The 26,248-nt window shown below is 43.4% G+C and overlaps 1 protein-coding gene across 2 annotated transcripts; it reads left to right on the top strand.

Annotated features, from left to right (window-relative positions):
- The first annotated feature begins 9,641 nt into the window (after positions 1-9,641).
- On the top strand, positions 9,642-25,842 carry TM9SF1 (transmembrane 9 superfamily member 1). Of its 2 annotated transcripts, XM_040416923.1 has the most exons (6): positions 9,642-9,777; positions 11,148-11,464; positions 20,356-20,956; positions 21,048-21,233; positions 24,430-24,703; positions 24,825-25,218. In XM_040416923.1, the coding sequence occupies exons 2-6, from the start codon at positions 11,150-11,152 to the stop codon at positions 25,216-25,218; spliced, it is 1,770 nt and encodes a 589-aa protein (XP_040272857.1). In that variant the 5' UTR covers positions 9,642-9,777; positions 11,148-11,149. The 2 variants fall into 2 exon arrangements, with proteins under 2 accessions (XP_040272857.1, XP_040272858.1); XM_040416924.1 differs by lacking the exon at positions 9,642-9,777 and having other exon boundaries at positions 11,150-11,464; positions 24,825-25,842.
- The last annotated feature ends 406 nt before the right edge of the window (positions 25,843-26,248 follow it).

Below are 26,248 nucleotides of genomic sequence, written 5' to 3'. Positions count from 1 at the left end.
CGACACGATTAGACTGTAAGACAAATAAAACATTAGACACCTCCTCCCTGGCCCCAATCTTAGGGTCAGGGGTACTGCAAGGAGAAATGGTATTAGTAATCACATCAGATTCTTTCACATCCATCTTAATAGCCTTGCAGTGGCCTGGGTTCTGACCCGGCCCAATCTGCTTTATGATGTTGAGCTGGGACCTGGAGTTGCCCCTAAAAAAGGTTCAGGCTGTTTTCCTGGGGATACCTGGGACAACTTCCTCACAATGTCACTCAACTGGGCCACTTGTTCTGCCAGCTGATCAACCCTGTTTGGTTTGTGCATATTTTGGTTTTGTGAGGCGCCCTGATTATTGGTGGGTGACCTACTCCTAGGTGAGTTTAAGGGTTCCTGCCTATCTTCCCTCTGTTGTCTGGGCCTGTTATTCCAGCGTCTGTAACCCTGGGAATCCCTATTGTAATAGGACCTATATTGGGGACCATTATTGTAATATGGACGGTAGTTAGACCTCCCAGCACCAGAATTATCCCCCTCTGACCCGTTGGGATTTTGGGGCTTGGTTTGCTTGGGTCTTACCTGTTGTTGCTGGGTTTGTTGGACAGGACCTGTAGACTGAGGGTACTTACGTGGCTGTGTTTCAAATCCCAAGCTAGGGTTTACCTTAGCTTCAGCTATATTTTGCTCTGGGGACTTTTTAAATCTTCTCTCACCTGTTTCATGGCACTCACTGATATTATACAGCGTGGTGGCAGCCGTCACCAACCTATCCAAGGGAGCTTCAATATCCAGATCTCTGGCTAGGCTAAGTTTGATCTGGGTTGGCATAGCATCATAGAACAGCTGCTTAAACTCTTCAGATTCCCAGTTTGGGGATCTATATGCTAACCCATAGGCATTTTTAAGGATAGAGAGGAATTCACAGGGACTCTGATTGGGCCTACATATAAGCTTATATATGTCCCGTTTTGCAGCAGTAATGGTTCGGTAAGGTCCGAATTCCAGTTTAACTTCATGCAAAACACTTGGCCAATCTTGAATTCCTCTCTCCCTAAAAGAGGTAAAGTAATGACGATACTTATCATCAAATGCCCATGGAAGGAATCTGATCCGGTCAGCATCAGAGTATAATTTTAAAGAATCCATAGTGGATTCATACAGTTCTAGGTGATTCGCTATCTGAGAAGAACCTTTCTTAGAGAACTTGGACACAGTGGTATTTAAAAACTTAATTATGCTGGATGAACTTTGCTCCTTTTCTGAATACTGGTAATTTTGCTTCCTAGAGACCACCTCAGCATATGATGGTCGCCTGGGACCCTGATCCTCTTTGTGGGCAAACACCTGCCTGCGTGGCAGGGAGGAAGATACACGCTTTCCCACATCACTATCAGACTCACATGCACTTTCCCCACTCTCATGAGACACATATTGCACAGGTGATTTAACCCTAACCCTAACATGTCTATCCAAGGGAATATGAGGAGAGACACTTCTAGGGGCTTCCAGGTTACTGGCACCTAGTAAGGTGGTTACAGTTTGCAACGCCCGACTCAATTGGGTTAATGCCTCCTGTGTTATCACACCAACACTTTCAGGTTGCTAAGTGTCTTGGATGGGGCCTGCTTTAGGAGCATGTGATGACATGTCTGGATGTTGGGGAGTAAGACATGGAGGGTCAGGAGATCCCACAGTGTTAGGTGGATCCCTTTCAGCATTGACTATATTATGGGCTGATCCATCTGTCTGTTTAAGTTTGGAATACTGACGATATAAATCCTCTAAATCATTTTTTGCCTTTTGGTATGCATCATGGCTGTGACTAAGGTTGTACTCTAAGTTTTTGATCATCGCTTCTGCGGATTTTAGTTCTGATTCCATCTTGGATACATATCTTTTTGTACCCATTATAGACTCATACCTATCTTTAGAAAGAGTACTGACCTCAAACAATGCATACAAAACAGGTGGCAATGTAGATAAGAGGTGTTGGTCCCTCTTGGAATTATCATTTGCCAAATCCATATATGTCAGGTATCAACCATGCCACCTAACTTCCATATATCCCCACGTTCTTCATAGGCTCTTGCCTGCAGCTCATTAGTCCATTCATCTATATTTTTATCTAACTTCAAACGGGAATAAACATATCCGATAACCTTAGATATTATCTTTCCTGGGTCAGATGGACTATCTGCTATAGCCTGGCTATTACCTGGGCCGCTGCCTGTTACACTCATTATTCTGATCAATAAGTAACAATTTATTTATAAATGAGTAAAATTCCAATATAAAACTGACATAAGATCAATGGATAGACAAATTGACGCAGTACCAACAAACCACCACTAGATGGTGGTGTAATCCACTATCATTTTCTCACCAGCACAGAATTATTAAAAGTTACATATGATAAGAAATAAATGATATATCTTTATCAAACAGACCAATAATTAATACATCAAGAGAAGCTCAGGATCTTCTGCTTACCAAAAGGTTATAACATGACAAAATACAGATTAATACAAGAACAATAAATGTTGTCCCTTGACTCTGTCTCAGCCTATGACAATCAAAAATATAAATGATATTAATATGATATTATATCCCACTCAGCAACCAGACTATGGAAATATAATTTCCCAGAGTTTTCCTCTACTCAGACAATGTCTAATCTCCCATTAGCAATATGCATCTTTGCTAAGAGGACAACTAGCATTAGGGAGGTGATTAACACTATACGTTCCAACAATATGGGAACTCTTGACTATACGCTGAGAGGAATATCTTAATAATATCATAAGCAAAAATATAACATACGTTACCAAGTCAAGGATGGACAGGTTTCGGGTGTGATCAGTTCTCAAAACTCTTCCAGTGGACAAAAATTAATCCAAGTTTCGTTTTGTTGTTGCGGTAAATTGTTAGTTGCAGTTGTTTCAGTTGAAGAGTATAGATAGCTAGCTAGATAGCTCCCTACATGCATAGTTTATACCCCCTGTTATCTAAGAATTCCTCCCCTTCTAGATTAGGGATCTCCAATCAGACAAGATGGGTGTGTTCGTATGCAGATACCAATGATGTCATTTTAACCCTTGGAATACTGGTGAAAATGACATACTATTATCAATTTACCTCTAGATGGCACTGTTGTACCACATGACAATTTCAACATTAATTCTAAATACCTAATAATATATCCAGATGACCTTATTAACCTCCCCAACATGCATCAGTATTAAGGGTTTCTTCCTGACATTTTAATTACCCCTAATCTAGACATGTTGGAGTCACCATCTCCTACTGTCTTCTTAGGGACAATGGACAATGGTTCCTTTTACTTAACATCCGGATTCATTAACTTGCCTACATGGCTGGCTAATAATATTTAGCTCTCCTCATGAAAACCAATTAGTAGGAAGGCAACTTCAATACTTTTCTAAACCTTAAAAGTCTATATGGTCAGTGGGATATACACGGCATAAAATATATATTCTAAATGATATATATATATATATATATATACATACACACATCGACACACTGTTATACATAGATGACATATTATATAAGTCATTGGTTAAGATATGTTGCAAATTTAAATACACCACACAGGAATATATAGAATATAATTATGAAGACATGAATGGGACATTCACACACCCAATGCTTTCTACAAAGTAGACTTCCCTAATGATTTTGTAATGAAGTAAAATAATACATTGCTATTCAAATGGTTGTTTCTCACAGATACATGTCTGTAGGGCCCATTATAGTATTAACAGATACACTACATCTGCTCACAATAATTTTAAAAGACAATATACTCTATGTCTCCACAAACATGTTCCCAAACTGAACTCAGCATAACCTCATCTCGGCCTGTTTCAATCCTATAGAGAAATATCAGACTCTGGTTCAATCTGTGTTTACACTTAAAGGCAATGGGCATTGATATTTAGACCATAATATCTTTAGATAAGATTGTACATTTATGAAAATGCACGACAGTACATATGATTTTTGGTTGCTCTATATTACACTTTTTTGTGCGGCAAGGTAACAAGAAATAGATTTTTTGGCATGTTTTTTTTTGTTATTTACAACATTCATCTGACAGGTTAGATCATGTGGTAATTTTATAGAACAGGTTGTCACGGACGCGGCGATACCTAATATGTATACAATTTTTTTTATTTATGTAAGTTTTACACAATGATTTCATTTTTAAAACAAAAAAATGTTTTAGTGTCTCCATAGTCTGAGAGCCATAGTTTTTTCAGTTTTTGGGCGATTATCTTAAGTAGGGTCTCATTTTTTGCGGGATGAGATGACGGTTTGATTGGCCCTATTTTGGGGTGCATATGACTTTTTGATCGCTTGCTATTATACTTTTTGTGACGTAAGATGACAAAAAATAGCTTTTTTTACAATGTTTTTATTTTTTTTACGATGGTCACCTGAGGGGTTAGGTCATGTGATATTTTTATAGAGCTGGTCGATACGGACGTGGCGATACCTAATATGTATACTTTTTTTTATTTATTTAAGTTTTACACAATGATCTCATAGTCTAAGAGCCATAGTTTTTTCAGTTTTTGGGCGATTATCTTGGGTAGGGTATGATTTTTGCGGGATGAGATGACGGTTTGATTGGTACTATTTTGGCGTACATGCGACTTTTTTGATCACTTTTATTACCTTTTTTGGGAAGTAAGGTGGGCAAAATTTCAATTTCCTAATAGTTTTTATTTTTTTATTTTTATGGCGTTCACCGTTCGAGGAAAGTAACATGACCCTTTTATAGATCAGGTCGTTACGGACGCGGCGATACCAAACATGTGTAGGGAATTTTTTTTTTTTCATTTTTAATCAGTGATAAATGTGTTTTTTGATTTTTACTTTTTTTTCACTTTTTTTTTGACCCAGACCCACTTGGTTCTTGAAGATCCAATGGGTCTGATGTCTGTATAATACAGTACAGTACACTATATAGTGTTTTGTACTGTATTTTACTTACACTTTGTCTGAACAGATCTATGCCTTTAGCACAGATCTGTTCAGCACCATGGACAACAGGATGCCTGAGACGGCGTCCTCTTGCCATGGGAACCTTCCCCGTCTGCTCAGTAGTGGTCAGAACTTCGCAGACGGGTAAGGGTAAGGACGGGGCTGTCTGGGGGCTCTCTCCCTCTCCATCGGGGGGCTGCAAAGGCACAGCAGCCCCCCGATGGGAGAGGGAGGGAGCTCCCTCTTACTGTTAACTTTTTCCATACAGCGGTCCGTACGGACCGCGGTATGGAAAGGGTTAAACGACTGACATCTGCACAGATGTCAGCCGTTTATACCAGGGTGTCAGCAATGTGCTGACACCCTGGTATACCCACTGTACACCAACGAATTTTCAAGAGGAGGCGGGGATCGCGATCCCGCCTCCCGCACCGCCCCCACCGCCCACAACTCCCCCCCCCCTGAACCACCCGCCGGCAAAAAATCATGCGGGGGGGTGCAAAATCTTTATTTTAGGGACATTAAAGTTTCTGATCCGCCGATTACGTCACCTCTAAACCCCAAAGAGAAGACGTCATCGGCGCAGGCGCACTGAGGGAGTACTGAGGAAGCAAGCGTCCTTCTCTCAGAGCGCCTGCGCCGAATGAAGACACGTAAGGCGCAGGCGCGGGATTTGAAATGCTGACAGGGCCAGCCGGAGGAGGAGAGCGCTCTCTGGCCCTGTCAATTAAAAGGAGGATGCGGCGGCATATTTTAAAAGATCGATTTTTAATTAAACAAAGCCACAGACCAAGGTAAGAGCCCTATATAGGGAATAGTCGTCCAATAAGGATTTTAATATGCCCAAAAATGAAAAATGAGTTTTGGGGGGTGACAGAAGCCCTTTAAGGCTACTTTCACACTTGCGGCAGAGTGATCCGGCAAGCAGTTCCATCGCCAACAAAACGTATGCCAACTGATGGCATTTGTAAGACTGATCAGGATCCTGATCCGTCTTACAAATGCATTGAAATGCCGGATCCGTCTATCCGGTGTCACCTGGAAAAACGGATCCGGCATTTATTTTTTTTAACATTTTTTTCGGTCCGGAAGGACGGATCCGGCATTGGGGTATTTTGAATGCCGGATCTCGCACTAATACATTCCTATGGAAAAAAAATGCAGAATCCGGCATTCAGGCAAGTGTACAGTTTTTTTGGCCGGAGATAAAACCGTAGCATGCTGCGGTATTACCTCCGTCCTGAACAGTCAAAAAGACTGAACTGAGGACATCCTGATGCACCCTGAATGGATTGTTCTCCATTCAGAATGCATTAGGATAAAACTGATCAGTTAATTTCCTGCATTGAGCCCCTAGGACGGAACTCTATACCGGAAAAGAAAAACACTGGTGTGAAAGTACCCTAAGTTGTCAGGCTGTGACCACAGCATTGCAAAAAAATATATATACTGCTCCAAAAAATAAAGGGAACACAAAATTAACACATCCTAGATCTGAATTAATTAAATATTCTTCTGAAATACTTTGTTCTTTACATAGTTGAATGTGCTGACAACAAAATCACACAAAAATAAAAAAAATGGAAATCAAATTTTTCAACCCATGGAGTTCTGGATTTGGAGTCACCCTCAAAATTAAAGTGGAAAAACACACTACAGGCTGATCCAACTTTGATGTAATGTCCTTAAAACAAGTCAAAATGAGGCTCAGTAGTGTGTGTGGCCTCCACGTGCCTGTATGACCTCCCTACAACGCCTGTGCATGCTCCTGATGAGGTGGCGGATGGTCTCCTGAGGGATCTCCTCCCAGACCTGGACTAAAGCATCTGCCAACTCCTGGACAGTCTGTGGTGCAACGTGACGTTGGTGGATAGAGCGAGACATGATGTCCCAGATGTGCTCAATTGGATTCAGGTCTGGGGAACGGGCGGGCCAGTCCATAGCATCAATGCCTTCGTCTTGCAGGAACTGCTGACACACTCCAGCCACATGAGGTCTAGCATTGTCTTGCATTAGGAGGAACCCAGGGCCAACCGCACCAGCATATGGTCTCACAAGGGGTCTGAGGATCTCATCTCGGTACCTAATGGCAGTCAGGCTACCTCTGGCGAGCACATGTAGGGCTGTGCGGCCCTCCAAAGAAATGCCACCCCACACCATTACTGACCCAATGCCAAACCGGTCATGCTGGAGGATGTTGCAGGCAGCAGAACGTTCTCCACGGCATCGCCAGACTCTGTCACGTCTGTCACATGTGCTCAGTGTGAACCTGCTTTCATCTGTGAAGAGCACAGGGCGCCAGTGGCGAATTTGCCAATCTTGGTGTTCTCTGGCAAATGCCAAACGTCCTGCACGGTGATGGGCTGTAAGCACAACCCCCACCTGTAGACGGGCCCTCATATCACCCTCATGGAGTCTGTTTCTGACCGTTTGAGCAGACACATGCACATTTGTGGCCTGCTGGAGGTCATTTTGCAGGGCTCTGGCAGTGCTCCTCCTGTTCCTCCTTGCACAAAGGCGGAGGTAGCGGTCCTGCTGCTGGGTTGTTGCCCTCCTACGGCCTCCTCCACGTCTCCTGATGTACTGGCCTGTCTCCTGGTAGCGCCTCCATGCTCTGGACACTACGCTGACAGACACAGCAAACCTTCTTGCCACAGCTCGCATTGATGTGCCATCCTGGATAAGCTGCACTCCCTGAGCCACTTGTATGGGTTGTAGACTCCGTCTCATGCTACCACTAGAGTAAAAGCACCGCCAGCATTCAAAAGTGACCAAAACATCAGCCAGGAAGCATAGGAACTGAGAAGTGGTCTGTGGTCACCACCTGCAGAACCACTCCTTTATTGGGGGTGTCTTGCTAATTGCCTATAATTTCCACCTGTTGTCTATCCCATTTGCACAACAGCATGTGAAATTGATTGTCACTCAGTGTTGCTTCCTAAGTGGACAGTTTGATTTCACAGAAGTGTGATTGACTTGGAGTTACATTGTGTTGTTTAAGTGTTCCCTTTATTTTTTTGAGCAGTGTATAATCTGGCTGCGTTGGCACATATCATATACAATACACCATTGAACTAATTAACATCTGCCACAAAATGGGTTTGTTACAAGTGGATTTCAAAAATCTGCAGCAGATAGCTTCCCTGGAACCAGATGTGGGTGGGGGTTAAAGGGAACCTGTCACCGGGATTTTGTGTACAGAGCTGAGGACATGGGTTGCTAGATGGCCGCTAGCACATCCGCAATACCCAGTCCCCAGAGCTCTGTGTGCTTTTATTGTGTAAAAAAAACTATTTGATACATATGCAAATTAACCTAAGTTGAGTCCTGTCCCTGACTCATCTCACGTACAGGACTCATCTCAGGTTAATTTGCATATGGATCAAATCGGTTTTTTTACACAATAAAAGCAGCGATGGCCATTTCGCAGTGTTCGCCAGTGAACACATGCGATCTGCCATCTTAACTGACAAGTCCGGCGAGGCACAGGTAAGACCCCCGGAGACTGTTCTCTGAACTGCCTGCTCCCGGAGACCGCACTTCATTTCAGACCGGCTCGCGCACAGGCACAGGTAAGGACTTACCTGTGCCTCGCCGGACTTGTCAGTTAAGATGGCAGATCGCATGTGTTCACTGGCGAACACTGCGAAATGGCCATCTCTAAATAAAAGCACACAGAGCTATGGGGACTGGGTATTGCGCATGTGCTAGCGGGCATCTAGCAACCCATGTCCTCAGCTCTATACCCAAAATCCTGGTGACAGGTTCCCTTTAATCATTTCATTTGTGGCAGAATTCTGAAACAGTGGGTGCTATATATGAGGTGGATTTTCTGCTGTAATTCCACAATGGAAATTCCGTTGTAGATTTCACCCTCTGAAATGTGAAGAGTGAAATCTGCAGCATAAATTGACATGCTACACATTCCAAATCTGCACCACAAGTTAAGGCCTCTTGCACACGAATGTATGTACTTTGCGGTCCGCAAAAAATATGGATGACATCTGCGTGCATTCCGTATTTTGCGGAACAGAACACCTGGCCCTAATAGAACAGTCCTATCCTCGTCTGTAATGCGGACAATAAAAGGGTATGTTCTATTTTTTTACGGAACGGAAACAATGCACACAGAGTACCTTCCGTTTGTTTTTTTTTGCGGACCCATTGAAATGAATGGTTCCATATACGAAAAAAAAAAAGTATACTTTATTTACCGGTCCGTGCAGGATACAAGAACGTGGGGTGCTGCATTTTTGTATCCTTTTTTTTTTTCTAACGTGTACGTCATACGGAGGCATAAAACGTGATGTGAACCCACCCTAAAAACGTCGCACATTCCAAAGCTGACATAAGTGAAATATTCAGCGCCAAGGCAATTATCCACACGGAAGGAGAGCCCCTGACTATCCTGGAATCACTGGCTGTGCAACCCCTTCCTAGACATTCATGAAGAGTTGCCCAGGTAACACACCTCAGGCATGCTGAGGGACAAGTCGCGGTACCGCCCACTCCTAGGACAGAGCTGCTGACGTGTTCGGGTCGTCTAACGCAATGCCTGAAGGACCCCCTGTACTATGACGCTGTGTCCCGCCGGTAATAAGGGGTGCGGAGCGCGGTGTACTTACCTAGCATTAGGATATTTAGAACACTAAATTTAGGGACTTTCGGGAAGATACCGAGTGAAAGTGCGCTGGATCAGGCAGGCGTTGGACGAATCTATGACGTCACGAGAGTGAAGGACCCCGGGATCTGTCAGAGGATCCTGGAGACCGAGTGCAGGTAAGAAGTGGGCAACAGTCAGGTTCCCTTGGTTCGCTGCTGCCTGCTCTCTGCTCATTGCAGGTAGTTCCCCTGGCAGCAGAAGCGGCGCCATATATATATGTCAGTGTGCCCACTCACTATCACCACGCGTATAGATAAGAGGTATGCTAGGTAACGCCTGTATACTGCCAGGTGTACAGAGGGAGATAGCCTAGGAGGCAGGTACACAGCAGTCACTACTGACACCTATTGAAGCTTCTATGGCTGGTTACCTTCCTGACCGCCCACTCCTGTGTCTTATCCCATCGTTTTCTCCAACTGTCCAAAGACTGGAGATTTGTCGTCCAAGCTGCAGTATTGTGACATACATATTGTCCCATTACACTATGTATACCCCCAAGAACAGCATCTGTCGGCAGGGTCAACCCTACTAAACCAGGCTTCACCCTGCTGAATCCAACAATACTTATTTATTCTACGCTGCGCCGTTAAGAAGAAAAATCTGTACTTGTAATATGCAGATCAGGCTCCTGGAGCACCGATGGGAGAACCAGTTTGTCAAATTCCCTCCCTCCCCCCCCCCCTTGGTTGACAGGGCCAGATATCTATAAACCTAGTATTGGCACAAGCGCGGAGCGGGTGCCATAGCCGCGGGTCTCCTGCTGTTTCTTATAGCTGATGACCGCAACCGGCAGTAATGCCAATCGCGGACATTTAACCCCTCAGATGCCGTAGTCAATCCTGACCACGGCATCTGAGCGTGTGAAACACCGGAAGCGCGGTGGCTACCCTGTGCCGCGATCGGAGGAGCCGGAGCTTGTGTGCAGCAGCCCCTGTCTTTGTAAATGACAGGAGGCTGCTGCATAGTATTTCCTATGGAGCCCTTGCCTGTAATAGGACTTCATAGGAAACTAGCAATTTTCTCACACTCCCAATGCTAGTGCATTGCGGTCTGAGAGAATAGCAATCTAATGATTGCATGTTATAGTTTTTAAAAATAAAAAAACATAAAAATTCAAATCGCTGGATTCGTACTGACCTGTAGAATAAAAGTAGTTGGTCAGTTTTATCGCACATTGAATTATCGTAAATAAAAACCATAAAACTGTGGTGTAAATGCTTTTTTTTGCAATTTCAATTTGGAATTTTCCTGCTTCCCACTACATCATATGCAATATTAAATGGTGGCATTGAAAATTACAACTTGTCCCACATAAATCAAGCCCTCATATGGCTGTGTAAACAAAAAAAGTTATAGCTCTGGGAAGGCAGGGAGCGCAAAACGAAAACGCAAAATCAAAAAAACCTCTGTCTGCTTTTATTTTCATACTGTTCTTGACCTTTTTTTGCAAAGTTTTTCAAATAAAGTGTATTTTCTCTCTTTTTAGACATGTATGTCTTGCACTCTTTGGCCGTTCTTTGTGTGTGGACTATGGTTCCTTCACCGATTGCCGGGGACAATCGATACAAGCAAGGTGATGCAGTAATGCTGTATGTGAATAAAGTGGGGCCATATCATAACCCACAGGAGACCTATCACTACTATCAGCTGCCAGTGTGTGCCCCTTCACAAATTCGTCACAAGAGCCTGACCCTGGGAGAGGTGCTTGATGGAGATCGGATGGCAGAGTCCATGTACAAGATAGCCTTCCGCGTTAACATGGAGAGAGAGACCCTCTGTGAGCTCAAGCTGGCTGTTAGTCAGGTAAGACATTACACCCTCCTGTCTCAGCTGCTGGCGGAGGGAACAGACAGATCTCTTCATCATCGCCGTATAAAGTTTTTTTTTTTCCCGTTTATGATGTGCAATAATCTTTTAATTGCCTTATAATCTATGAACCAAATACTGCAATTCATCAGGTCAGTGCTTTCAGTTCCCAAAAGCCTTTTAAGAAATTAAAGGTAGGTTCTGTTTGGTCACTTTAGACAGCTCTTCCACATTTTCTATGCAGATATATGAAGACACTAGCAGAAGGACCCGGCTTCGCACGGGTATATTTCATTTAATGTTTGTGTGTGTTGTTAAAATATATTGACGGTATCCACTATAATAGTGACATCTACAGTACCTCACCCCTTTAACAGTGACCTCCACAGAGGCCTGCCCCCTTAACAGTAACATCCACAGCATCCTTCCCTTTTACAGTGACCTCCACAGTAGCCGCCCCTTTTTTAGTGACCTCCACAGTACCTCGTCTCGTTAACAGTGATTTCCACAGTAACCCACCCCCTTAACAGTGACCTCCACAGAGGCCTGCCCCCTTAACAGTAACATCCACAGCGTCCTTCCCTCTTACAGTGACCTCCACAATGGCCGCCCCTTTTTTAGTGACCTCCACAGTACTTCGTCTTGTTTACAGTGATTTCCACAATAACCCACCCCCTTAATAGTGACCTCCACAGAGCCCTGTTCCCTTAAAATTTGACCTCCACAACACCCCGCCCCTTAACAGTGACCTCTACAGCACCCCTCCCCTTAACACTGACCTCCATAGCGGACCATCCCCTTACCTGTGACCTCTACCGTTTCCTGCCCCTTTATTAGTGACCTCCACAGTACCCCATCTCCTTAACAGTTATTTCCACAACACCCCGTCCCCTTAACAGTGGCCTCTACAGCATTTTGCCCCTTAACACTGACCTCCATAGCGGACCGTCCCCTTAACTGTGACCTCCACAGCAGCCTGCCGCTAGGGTGGCCGGAGGTCCAGTTTTAGGCAGGACAGTCCGGCTTTTGGACTCCTTGTCCTCTGTCTTTGCAGTGCATGGACGGACACAGGGATGTTCTTTTGAACAGCTCACTCTCAGACAGCAGCACTGTGCTGTCTGAGCATGAGCTGCAGGGAGAAAGTCACCCTCCCTCCCCTGCAACTGACAGAATATGATTTTTACCTTCATTTTTTCAATCCTAGCCAGCTGCGGAGTGGGAGGGGGCGTGGCCTAACCGGATCGGGACGTGGCTTAGCTGGACCTGGTCGTGTGGTTTTAAGTCCCCCTTAACTGTGACCTCCACAGCACTCCGCTCCCTTAACAGTGTCATCCACAGTGCCCTGCCCCTTTAAAGCTGACCTACAGCAGTGAAGAAAAATGGCTGGGTAGTTATGGAAACCTGGTGTTAAACTGTGTGTATGTGGAGACTAAGGCCTGCAAGCTTATATTGGCTGATAAGGGTCATGTGACTAGGCTTCTCTTGGCTAATGCATTTTTTGGGAATATCTCAGGAACGGTACGTGCTAGAGAGCTGAGACCTGGTCTAAAACCTTCCCGGACACCTGATGTACCTGTGTGCCAAATTTCGTGATTGTAAATGCAACGGTGCGGATTCCTTTAGCGGACATACACACATACATACACATTCAGCTTTATATATTAGATAATTTCTCTGTTTCCACTAGGGCTGGGAAATTAATCAAATGGATTTTATTAATCGTCATTTCATTGGATATCAATAGTGATTTTATTAGAATCATGATATCAGTATCAGCCTTGCCCTTAGGCCTCATGCATACAACCGTATTCTTGATCTGTGATCGTACTGCATTTTTTGCGGATTGCTCACAGACCCTTTCATTTCTATGGGTCTGCAAAAAAAGATATCATCTGTGTGCCATCCGCATACATACAGCAGCGCCGTAAATTATAGAACCTGTCCTATGCTTGCATGTTTTGTGGGTCCTATGAAAATTGCGGGATGCAGACGGACTTCAGCGATTTGTGGACCACAAAACTGATATGGGGGTGTGTCAGAGGCCTTACAGACAGGGCTAATATTGGGCTGCAAGAACACTGTAGAACCCTGTACTGAGTGAAGCTGGGCTCCTACTGTAACCGAGAGCAGAAGTAACTCTGATCCAGGCTTCTTAAAGGGATATTCCAGTTGTGACAAGTTATCCCCAATTCTCAGGATAGGGGGTAAATGCTAGAGTGATGGGGATCCTACTACTGGGACTCCCACCAATCGCGAGAAAGGAGACCCATACACTTTGGGGACCCCTGATATTAATGGAGTGGCAAGTCGGGCATGCAAACTGCTGCTCCATTCATCTCTATTCCAGAAATAGCAGAGCGCTGTGCACATGTTGCTTGACCTGACGCTCCTTTCATTTCAGGGGGCCCCAAGGGGGTATGGGGTCTGCATTCTCGTGAGCGGTGGGGACCCTAGTGGTAGGATATTATATATATATATATATATATATATATATATATACACACACACATTAATTTTTCTTTTTTTGCATGAGACTTATAGGCCAGACAGCCCCTGATTGTATGATCATGGACAATGGGGGCATATCACTAGGATATGCCCCTATTGTCTTATAAGTGTGGGTCCCACCGCTGGGACCCGCACCTATATCGAGAACGGGGCCCCACAAGTGAAGGAGCCGCCCTCCATTCATTTTCTATGGGGCTGGCGAAAATAGCAGCAGTGGGACCCGCACCTATAAGACAATGGGGGCATATCCTAGCGATATTCCCCCATTGTCCATGATAAGACAACCCCTCTAAGTGCTTTGCTTACGGAGCAGCAGTCATTCAGGGAAGACATGATAGTTTACTTTGTGACCAATACATTAGTTGTAAATGGAATAAATTCTTAAGATATTCTAGATAAACTGGTTGGTACATTTCAGTGTTCTCTTTCACATTGTTTGACTCTGCTTGCTGTGGTAATCACTAATTGAGTAATTGTTGGTTTAGGCTACATTCACACAACAGTGAAAAAAAAAAAAGTTTGTTAAAAACAGATAAACTGTCAGTTGTTAAAGGGGTTCTCCGGGAATTAAGAAAATGAAAATATGCAAATATTGCTTTATTATAAATCTATTCCCAAATACCTTTTATTAGTTATAATGGCTCGTTTTGTCTGGGGAGCAATCATCAGGGGAAACAAAATGGCCGTTATCCTACAAAACCTGTCCTAAATACACAGGAGGACAAGTTACTTCACAACACTGAGCTAAAGAGCTGCCTCATCCTCCTCTCTGCTCTGACTGTCAGGGATTATGATCCTGACTACAGTTTATTATATTTAGCTGAATCTTTGTGGGAATGGAGCTTATCAGGAGACATGAAGTACAGAGAGGACAGACTGTGGTAATAGAGGCTACATACAAGTGCTGCTCATTAGCCACATCTGCTCATGAACTCTATTCCTACAGAGACTCAGCTAAAGATCTTATCAGCCGTATTCAGCATCATAATCCCTGACAAGTAGGAGAGGAGGATGAGGCAGCTGTTTAGCTCAGTGTTGTGAAGTAACTGGTCCTCCTGTGTGATTAGGACAGGTTTTCTGTGTACTAATAGGATGGCGGCCATTTTATTTCTCCTAATGATTCCTCCCTAGACAAAACAAGCCATTCTAAGTAATGACATTATTTGGGAATATATTTAAAATGAAGTAATATTTAAGTATTTTTATTTTCTTAATTCCCGGAGAACCCCTTTTAACAGACGTTTTTTTCACTGCTGCCTTTCTGAGAAACTGATGTTGAACATCCCTATTCAGTTGTATGGAAGCTATCGGTCAGTGAAAACGGATAACATAGAACATGTTCTATATTTTGATGTCCGTTATTTCCTGGCCGTCAAAAAAACTGACATGTGATTAACCCCATAGACTACCATTTGTCTTAAAACAGATGTGTGATGGCTGTTTAAAAAACAAAAAAGTCACACGTCCGTTTCTCACTGTCATATGAATGTAGCTTTTGAATGTTGCAGCTTGTAAACGCTGTCGTGTCACTAGATCTGATCAAAATCTTGATCACATATCTTTTCCCATGCTAAAAATGTGTTAAACTGCACTGTTGTTCAATGGCCTTTATAAGGAAATGTGAACATGCCTATAAAGCACTGTGACCACATCATGTGGACTGCAAAGATTGAAAAATCACTGTATACATATATGCATCGTACACCAGGATTGGGCAGTATCCTGGTGCAAACGAGCACAATGCAGAAAGACATAAGATATTGTATCTCCATCCTAGATATTATCCACTCACAGATTTGCTGAATCTAGGTTTATGCTTAAATATCCTACTATATTCCACAGCACTTTACAGACATTAGCATCCACTTATATAGCGCTACTATATTCCACAGCACTTTACAGACATTAGCATCCACTTATATAGCGCTACTATATTCCACAGCGCTTTACAGACATTAGCATCCACTTATATAGCGCTACTATATTCCACAGCACTTTACAGACATTAGCATCCACTTATATAGCGCTACTATATTCCACAGCACTTTACAGACATTAGCATCCACTTATATAGCGCTACTATATTCCGCAGCACTTTACAGACATTAGCATCCACTTATATAGCGCTACTATATTCCACAGCACTTTACAGACATTAGCATCCACTTATATAGCGCTACTATATTCCACAGCGCTTTACAGACATTAGCATCCACTTATATAGCGCTACTATATTCCACAGCACTTTACAGACATTAGCATCCACTTATATAGCGCTACTATATTCCACAGTGCTTTACAGACATTAGCATCCACTTATATAGCGCTACTATATTCCACAGCACTTTACAGACATTAGCATCCACTTATATAGCGCTACTATATTCCACAGACATTAGCATCCACTTATATAGCGCTACTATATTCCACAGCACTTTACAGACATTAGCATCCACTTATATAGCGCTACTATATTCCACAGCACTTTACAGACATTAGCATCCACTTATATAGCGCTACTATATTCCACAGCGCTTTACAGACATTAGCATCCACTTATATAGCGCTACTATATTCCACAGCGCTTTACAGACATTAGCATCCACTTATATAGCGCTACTATATTCCACAGCACTTTACAGACATTAGCATCCACTTATATAGCGTTACTATATTCCACAGCACTTTACAGACATTAGCATCCACTTATATAGCGCTACTATATTCCACAGCACTTTACAGACATTAGCATCCACTTATATAGCGCTACTATATTCCACAGCACTTTACAGACATTAGCATCCACTTATATAGCGCTACTATATTCCGCAGCACTTTACAGACATTAGCATCCACTTATATAGCGCTACTATATTCCACAGCACTTTACAGACATTAGCATCCACTTATATAGCGCTACTATATTCCACAGCGCTTTACAGACATTAGCATCCACTTATATAGCGCTACTATATTCCACAGCGCTTTACAGACATTAGCATCCACTTATATAGCGCTACTATATTCCACAGCACTTTACAGACATTAGCATCCACTTATATAGCGCTACTATATTCCACAGTGCTTTACAGACATTAGCATCCACTTATATAGCGCTACTATATTCCACAGCACTTTACAGACATTAGCATCCACTTATATAGCGCTACTATATTCCACAGACATTAGCATCCACTTATATAGCGTTACTATATTCCACAGCACTTTACAGACATTAGCATCCACTTATATAGCGCTACTATATTCCACAGCACTTTACAGACATTAGCATCCACTTATATAGCGCTACTATATTCCACAGCACTTTACAGACATTAGCATCCACTTATATAGCGCTACTATATTCCGCAGCACTTTACAGACATTAGCATCCACTTATATAGCGCTACTATATTCCACAGCACTTTACAGACATTAGCATCCACTTATATAGCGCTACTATATTCCACAGCGCTTTACAGACATTAGCATCCACTTATATAGCGCTACTATATTCCACAGCGCTTTACAGACATTAGCATCCACTTATATAGCGCTACTATATTCCACAGCACTTTACAGACATTAGCATCCACTTATATAGCGCTACTATATTCCACAGTGCTTTACAGACATTAGCATCCACTTATATAGCGCTACTATATTCCACAGCACTTTACAGACATTAGCATCCACTTATATAGCGCTACTATATTCCACAGACATTAGCATCCACTTATATAGCGCTACTATATTCCACAGCACTTTACAGACATTAGCATCCACTTATATAGCGCTACTATATTCCACAGCACTTTACAGACATTAGCATCCACTTATATAGCGCTACTATATTCCACAGCGCTTTACAGACATTAGCATCCACTTATATAGCGCTACTATATTCCACAGCGCTTTACAGACATTAGCATCCACTTATATAGCGCTACTATATTCCACAGCACTTTACAGACATTAGCATCCACTTATATAGCGCTACTATATTCCACAGTGCTTTACAGACATTAGCATCCACTTATATAGCGCTACTATATTCCACAGCTCTTTACAGACATTAGCATCCACTTATATAGCGCTACTATATTCCGCAGCACTTTACAGACATTAGCATCCACTTATATAGCGCTATTATATTCCACAGCGCTTTACAGACATTAGCATCCACTTATATAGCGCTACTATATTCCACAGCCCTTTACAGATATTAGCATCCACTTATATAGCGCTACTATATTCCGCAGCACTTTACAGACATTAGCATCCACTTATATAGCGCTACTATATTCCACAGCACTTTACAGACATTAGCATCCACTTATATAGCGTTACTATATTCCACAGCGCTTTACAGACATTAGCATCCACTTATATAGCGCTACTATATTCCACAGCGCTTTACAGACATTAGCATCCACTTATATAGCGCTACTATATTCCACAGCACTTTACAGACATTAGCATCCACTTATATAGCGCTACTATATTCCACAGTGCTTTACAGACATTAGCATCCACTTATATAGCGCTACTATATTCCACAGCTCTTTACAGACATTAGCATCCACTTATATAGCGCTACTATATTCCGCAGCACTTTACAGACATTAGCATCCACTTATATAGCGCTATTATATTCCACAGCGCTTTACAGACATTAGCATCCACTTATATAGCGCTACTATATTCCACAGCCCTTTACAGATATTAGCATCCACTTATATAGCGCTACTATATTCCGCAGCGCTTTACAGACATTAGCATCCACTTATATAGCGCTACTATATTCCACAGCGCTTTACAGACATTAGCATCTACTTATATAGCGCTACTATATTCCGCAGCACTTTACAAACATTAGCATCCACTTATATAGTGCTACTATATTCCACAGCGCTTTACAGACATTAGCATCCACTTATATAGCGCTACTATATTCCACAGCACTTTACAGACATTAGCATCCACTTATATAGCGCTACTATATTCCACAGCACTTTACAGACATTAGCATCCACTTATATAGCGCTACTATATTCCACAGCACTTTACAGACATTAGCATCCACTTATATAGCACTACTATATTCCACAGCACTTTACAGACATTAGCATCCACTTATATAGCGCTACTATATTCCACAGCACTTTACAGACATTAGCATCCACTTATATAGCGCTACTATATTCCGCAGCACTTTACAGACATTAGCATCCACTTATATAGCGCTACTATATTCCACAGCGCTTTACAGACATTAGCATCCACTTATATAGCGCTACTATATTCCACAGCGCTTTACAGACATTAGCATCCACTTATATAGCGCTACTATATTCCGCTGCACTTTACAGACATTAGCATCCACTTATATAGATAGCTCTACTATATTCCACAGCCCTTTACAGACATTAGCATCCACTTATTTATCGCTAGTATATTCCGCAGCACTTTACAGACATTAGCATCCACTTATATAGCGCTACTATATTCAGCAGCACTTTACAGACATTAGCATCCCCTTATATAGCGCTACTATATTCCGCAGCACTTTACAGACATTAGCATCCACTTATATAGCGCTACTATATTCCACAGCGCTTTACAGACATTAGCATCCACTTATATAGCGCTACTATATTCCACAGCACTTTAGAGACATTAGCATCCACTTATATAGGGCTACTATATTCCACAGCGCTTTACAGACATTAGCATCCACTTATATAGCGCTACTATATTCCATAGCCCTTTACAGACATTAGTATCCACTTATATAGCGCTACTATATTCCACAGCACTTTACAGACATTAGCATCCACTTATATAGCGCTACTATATTCCGCAGAGCTTTACAGACATTAGCATCCACTTATATAGCGCTACTATATTCCGCAGAGCTTTACAGACATTAGCATCCACTTATATAGTGCTACTATATTCCACAGCACTTTACAGACATTAGCATCCACTTATATAGCGCTACTATATTCAGCAGCACTTTACAGACATTAGCATCCACAGCACTTTACAGACATTAGCATCCAACTGTCCCCAATGGGGCTCACAATCTAAGGTCCCTATCAGTATGTCTTTGGAGTGTGGGAGGAAACCGGAGAACCTAGAGGAATCCCATACAAACTCCATGCAGATGTTGTCCTTGGTTGGATTCGAACCTAGGACACCAGCGCTGCAAGGCACCAGTGCTAACCACGGAGCCACCATGCTGTCTTCTATGGATAGGAGGAACTCTGTATAAGTAATACTTGGATGTGATGGTATAAAGTATTCTTTTATTTTTTTGTTTGTTATTTTTCATCTTTTACTAATATGCAGTGTATTTCTATTTTTCTTTCTTTAAGGTAGAGGAGCTACGTCAAGCCATTGAAGAACTTTACTACTTTGAGTTTGTTTTGGATGATATACCAATCCGTGGTTTTGTGGGATATATGGAGGAGAGTGGTTTCTTGCCACACACTCATAAGATTGGTTTGTGGGCACACCTGGACTTCAACATTGAGTATAAAGACGACCGTATAATATTCGCCAATGTTAGTGTCCGAGATGTGAAACCGTTTAGTTTGGATGATGTGAGGGAGCCTCTTAGCTTGACTCACACCTACAGTGTACGCTGGTTCCCTACATCTGTCACCTATGAGAGACGCGGAGACCGCCTTAGAGACTCTAGCTTCTTCCCAAAAAGCTTGGAGATTCATTGGCTTTCAATCATCAATTCCATGGTGCTAGTTTTTTTGCTCCTGGGGTTTGTGGTAATTATTCTCATGCGTGTTCTTAAGAGCGACCTTGCACGGTACAATCTAGATGAGGAGGGAACAGATGACATGGAACAGGGAGACAACGGATGGAAGATTATACACACAGATGTTTTCCGTTTCCCACCTTACCGAAGTCTCCTTTGTGCTGTGCTTGGAGTAGGGTCTCAGTTTCTTGCACTTGGCACAGGTAATGTTTTAAACAGTACAAGACAGATCTTTGTGTTCTCTGTTACTCTCATAGACTCTCCTGATTAATATATTGTCCATTCTCTCCTTAGGCATCATAGTAATGGTTCTTCTTGGCATGTTTAATGTGCACAGACATGGTGCTATCAATTCTGCCGCTATCTTACTGTATGCCCTCACTTGCTGCATCTCCGGCTATGTATCTAGTAATTTTTATCGACAGTTGGGGGGAGATCGTTGGGTGTGGAACATCGTCTTGACTACTAGTCTTTTCTCAGGTAGTGCCTTCTTTATTACATATTCCATCTCTGATAACATCTTACTGTTTTTAATCATCTTTATGGTTTATGTCTAAGCTTCAAAAGTCTAACTCTGGATTTACAGGGCCCAATTATTGGAAACGAATATTCCTACGAATGCTCGTTTCCGATACTCTGCCTGTCTAAAGGTGCCGCAGATCACCTGATGAGCGAGTGAAATGCTTCATCATCAGGTAAAACGGTCGTTCATGCAGACAACCAAATCATCTTTTTTGGGCAGCAGATGTGCGGTGTGAACAGCACTCTGCTGCCCAGAAACAGTGCAACTGTAGGAGGAAGAGCGATAACAGTAGGCATTGCTGTAAATGCAGCTGTATGAGGAAGAGCGATAGCAGTAGGCATTGCTGTAAATGCAGCTGTAGGAGGAAGAGCGATAGCAGTAGGCATTGCTGTAAATGCAGCTGTAGGAGGAAGAGCGATAGCAGTAGGCATTGCTGTAAATGCAGCTGTAGGAGGAAGAGCGATAGCAGTAGGCATTGCTGTAAATGCAGCTGTAGGAGGAAGAGCGATAGCAGTAGGCATTTCTGTAAATGCAGCTGTAGGAGGAAGAGCGATAGCAGTAGGCATTGCTGTAAATGCAGCTGTAAGAGGAAGAGCGATAGCAGTAGGCATTGCTGTAAATGCAGCTGTAGGAGGAAGAGCGATAGCAGTAGGCATTGCTGTAAATGCAGCTGTAGGAGGAAGAGCGATAGCAGTAGGCATTGCTGTAAATGCAGCTGTAGGAGGAAGAGCGATAGCAGTAGGCATTGCTGTAAATGCAGCTGTAGGAGGAAGAGCGATAGCAGTAGGCATTGCTGTAAATGCAGCTGTAGGAGGAAGAGCGATAGCAGTAGGCATTGCTGTAAATGCAGCTGTAGGAGGAAGAGCGATAGCAGTAGGCATTGCTGTAAATGCAGCTGTAGGAGGAAGAGCGATAGCAGTAGGCATTGCTGTAAATGCAGCTGTAGGAGGAAGAGCGATAGCAGTAGGCATTGCTGTAAATGCAGCTGTAGGAGGAAGAGCGATAGCAGTAGGCATTGCTGTAAATGCAGCTGTAGGAGGAAGAGCGATAGCAGTAGGCATTGCTGTAAATGCAGCTGTAGGAGGAAGAGCGATAGCAGTAGGCATTGCTGTAAATGCAGCTGTAGGAGGAAGAGCGATAGCAGTAGGCATTGCTGTAAATGCAGCTGTAGGAGGAAGAGCGATAGCAGTAGGCATTGCTGTAAATGCAGCTGTAGGAGGAAGAGCGATAGCAGTAGGCATTGCTGTAAATGCAGCTGTAGGAGGAAGAGCGATAGCAGTAGGCATTGCTGTAAATGCAGCTGTAGGAGGAAGAGCGATAGCAGTAGGCTGCTGTAAATGCAGCTGTAGGAGGAAGAGCGATAGCAGTAGGCATTGCTGTAAATGCAGCTGTAGGAGGAAGAGCGATAGCAGTAGGCATTGCTGTAAATGCAGCTGTAGGAGGAAGAGCGATAGCAGTAGGCTGCTGTAAATGCAGCTGTAGGAGGAAGAGCGATAGCAGTAGGCATTGCTGTAAATGCAGCTGTAGGAGGAAGAGCGATAGCAGTAGGCATTGCTGTAAATGCAGCTGTAAGAGGAAGAGCGATAGCAGTAGGCATTGCTGTAAATGCAGCTGTAGGAGGAAGAGCGATAGCAGTAGGCATTGCTGTAAATGCAGCTGTAGGAGGAAGAGCGATAGCAGTAGGCATTGCTGTAAATGCAGCTGTAGGAGGAAGAGCGATAGCAGTAGGCTGCTGTAAATGCAGCTGTAGGAGGAAGAGCGATAGCAGTAGGCATTGCTGTAAATGCAGCTGTAGGAGGAAGAGCGATAGCAGTAGGCATTGCTGTAAATGCAGCTGTAAGAGGAAGAGCGATAGCAGTAGGCATTGCTGTAAATGCAGCTGTAGGAGGAAGAGCGATAGCAGTAGGCATTGCTGTAAATGCAGCTGTAGGAGGAAGAGCGATAGCAGTAGGCTGCTGTAAATGCAGCTGTAGGAGGAAGAGCGATAGCAGTAGGCTGCTGTAAATGCAGCTGTAGGAGGAAGAGCGATAGCAGTAGGCATTGCTGTAAATGCAGCTGTAGGAGGAAGAGCGATAGCAGTAGGCATTGCTGTAAATGCAGCTGTAGGAGAAAGAGCGATAGCAGTAGGCACTGCTGTAAATGCAGCTGTAGGAGGAAGAGCGATAGCAGTAGGCTGCTGTAAATGCAGCTGTAGGAGGAAGAGCGATAGCAGTAGGCATTGCTGTAAATGCAGCTGTAGGAGGAAGAGCGATAGCAGTAGGCATTGCTGTAAATGCAGCTGTAGGAGGAAGAGCGATAGCAGTAGGCATTGCTGTAAATGCAGCTGTAGGAGGAAGAGCGATAGCAGTAGGCTGCTGTAAATGCAGCTGTAGGAGGAAGAGCGATAGCAGTAGGCTGCTGTAAATGCAGCTGTAGGAGGAAGAGCGATAGCAGTAGGCATTGCTGTAAATGCAGCTGTAGGAGGAAGAGCGATAGCAGTAGGCATTGCTGTAAATGCAGCTGTAGGAGGAAGAGCGATAGCAGTAGGCATTGCTGTAAATGCAGCTGTAGGAGAAAGAGCGATAACAGTAGGCATTGCTGTAAATGCAGCTGTAGGAGGAAGAGCGATAGCAGTAGGCTGCTGTAAATGCAGCTGTAGGAGGAAGAGCGATAGCAGTAGGCATTGCTGTAAATGCAGCTGTAGGAGGAAGAGCGATAGCAGTAGGCATTGCTGTAAATGCAGCTGTAGGAGGAAGAGCGATAGCAGTAGGCATTGCTGTAAATGCAGCTGTAGGAGGAAGAGCGATAGCAGTAGGCATTGCTGTAAATGCAGCTGTAGGAGGAAGAGCGATAGCAGTAGGCATTGCTGTAAATGCAGCTGCTCACTGACGAGCAGTCAATTGTTGGGAAGGAACACTTCCTTCCCAACAATCATCTGCTCATCAGCGCAGTGTAAATGCACCATAAGGCTGATGGACACAAATGGAGCCTGACAGACCCCGTTGACTTTTAATGGTTCTGTCAAGTTTCCATCATGGTGTCCGTTTTCATGAAGAATAGCACAGTGTGATCTGAGAGCAATGTTAAGAAAACCTAATGTTTGCCTTCATTTATAACACAAGTATCTTGCCCCATCTGAAAATGACTCAAAGAATAATTTTTCTATATACGCAGCCCCATTTTTCCTTACTTGGAGTGTTGTAAACTCAGTTCATTGGGCCAACGGTTCAACACAAGCTCTTCCAGCAACCACAATCCTCCTCCTCCTCACTGTCTGGCTTCTGGTTGGATTTCCACTTACTGTTATTGGAGGCATTTTTGGTAAAAACAGTGCCGGAAACTTTGAAGCTCCATGTCGGACTAAGAACATTGCTAGAGAGATCCCTCGTCAACCATGGTACAAGTCTGCTCCAGTCCATATGGCTATTGGTGGATTCCTGCCATTCAGGTATGATGACCTTTTCCTCTTGTTTTCAGCCGTTGTTACGGACTTGCCTATAAATGTGGCTTTGCAAATATTTGCTTAGACTGTTGTGAACCTATTAATCTACCTTTTTCTTTCTTCACAGTGCCATCTCTGTGGAGCTGTACTACATCTTTGCTACTGTGTGGGGACGTGAGCAGTACACTCTGTATGGGATACTGTTCATTGTATTTGCCATCCTGCTAAGTGTTGGCGCGTGCATTTCGGTGGCACTGACCTACTTCCAGCTGTCAGGTGAAGATTATCGCTGGTGGTGGCGGTCCATTATGAGCACAGGATCCACTGGAGCTTTTATCTTTCTGTACTCTGTCTTCTACTACTGGCGGCGTTCTAATATGTCAGGGGCTGTTCAGACTGTAGAGTTCTTTGGCTACTCTTTCCTTACTGCATACGTCTTCTTTCTTATGCTTGGGACAGTCAGTTTCACAGCATCTCTTCGATTTATTCGCTATATATATGTCAACCTTAAAATGGACTGAGGTAGTGAGCCCGGAACCATTGTTGTGCTTTCAATGCTACGTATGGATAATGGACCAAGAATGGAAGAGACTATGCAAAGGGAGGACCGGAGATCATGCAGCTGCAGCTAGAGGGAAGCCTTCCAAGACCTGACATGGGGAGCTGGGAGAGGCATTCACATGGAGAACTATTTAGCGCAAGCACTGTCAAGTTCAGTGTCACGTATTGAGAGATTTAAAAGGAAAGTAGAATCCGAAATGGCAGAGGTCAGAAGCATATAAAGTATATTAAGTATGTCGGCAGTCCTTTGTGTGGAAGTATCATAGGCTCCTGTTCCTCTGCTGCCAGTCTTTTTCTATTCATGCCTTTCTCAGACTGCTAAATTTGTAAAGAATGCTTCAAATGTCTATCCAGCTACCTGTCGTAATCCAGACTCTGATGCTGCTGCAGGTTGTCTGCTCATAGAGAAGTCTCCTTTTCCCTGTGGCGTGTGTTAGGAGGTCTACTGGAATGACCTGGCCTGTCTTGTTACATGGTCTCCTGGGTTGTCCTCGGCCTGACAGACAGTCTTGCTCTCTATTGGACTTCTGTACAAATATATTTATATCTTTTGATTTTCCTTTTTACAAAATAAAAAAAAAATATATGAAACTGTGACTAAATTTTATTGCAGCTATTGTAGATCTGGTTCATGCAAGTGCGATGGACTGAATCTGGATGATTCAAAGCCTTTCTTTCAGTGACAGTTTTATTTTTTTCCTTCTTGTCCAAGACAGGGATTTGATTCTATCCTTGGCACTAACCGTACATATGACTCCTGCAGGGAGCTGTAATATGGCACTATGGCTATGTGCATGACTCGCCTATATTATTTAACCACCTCTGGACCGCCTAACGCAGGATCGCGTTCCGGAGGTGGCAGCCCTGCGCACAGTCACGCATATATGCGTCATCTCGCGAGACGCGAGATTTCCTGTGAACGCACGCACACAGGCGCGCGCGCTCACAGGAACGGAAGGTAAGAGAGTGGATCTCCAGCCTGCCAGCGGC

This window comes from Bufo bufo, chromosome 2, assembly GCF_905171765.1.
Source record: "Bufo bufo chromosome 2, aBufBuf1.1, whole genome shotgun sequence".
Taxonomy (NCBI): domain Eukaryota; kingdom Metazoa; phylum Chordata; class Amphibia; order Anura; family Bufonidae; genus Bufo; species Bufo bufo.
The sequence above is the reverse complement of the archived record's forward strand: the minus strand, read 5'-3'. Positions and strand labels throughout refer to the sequence as shown.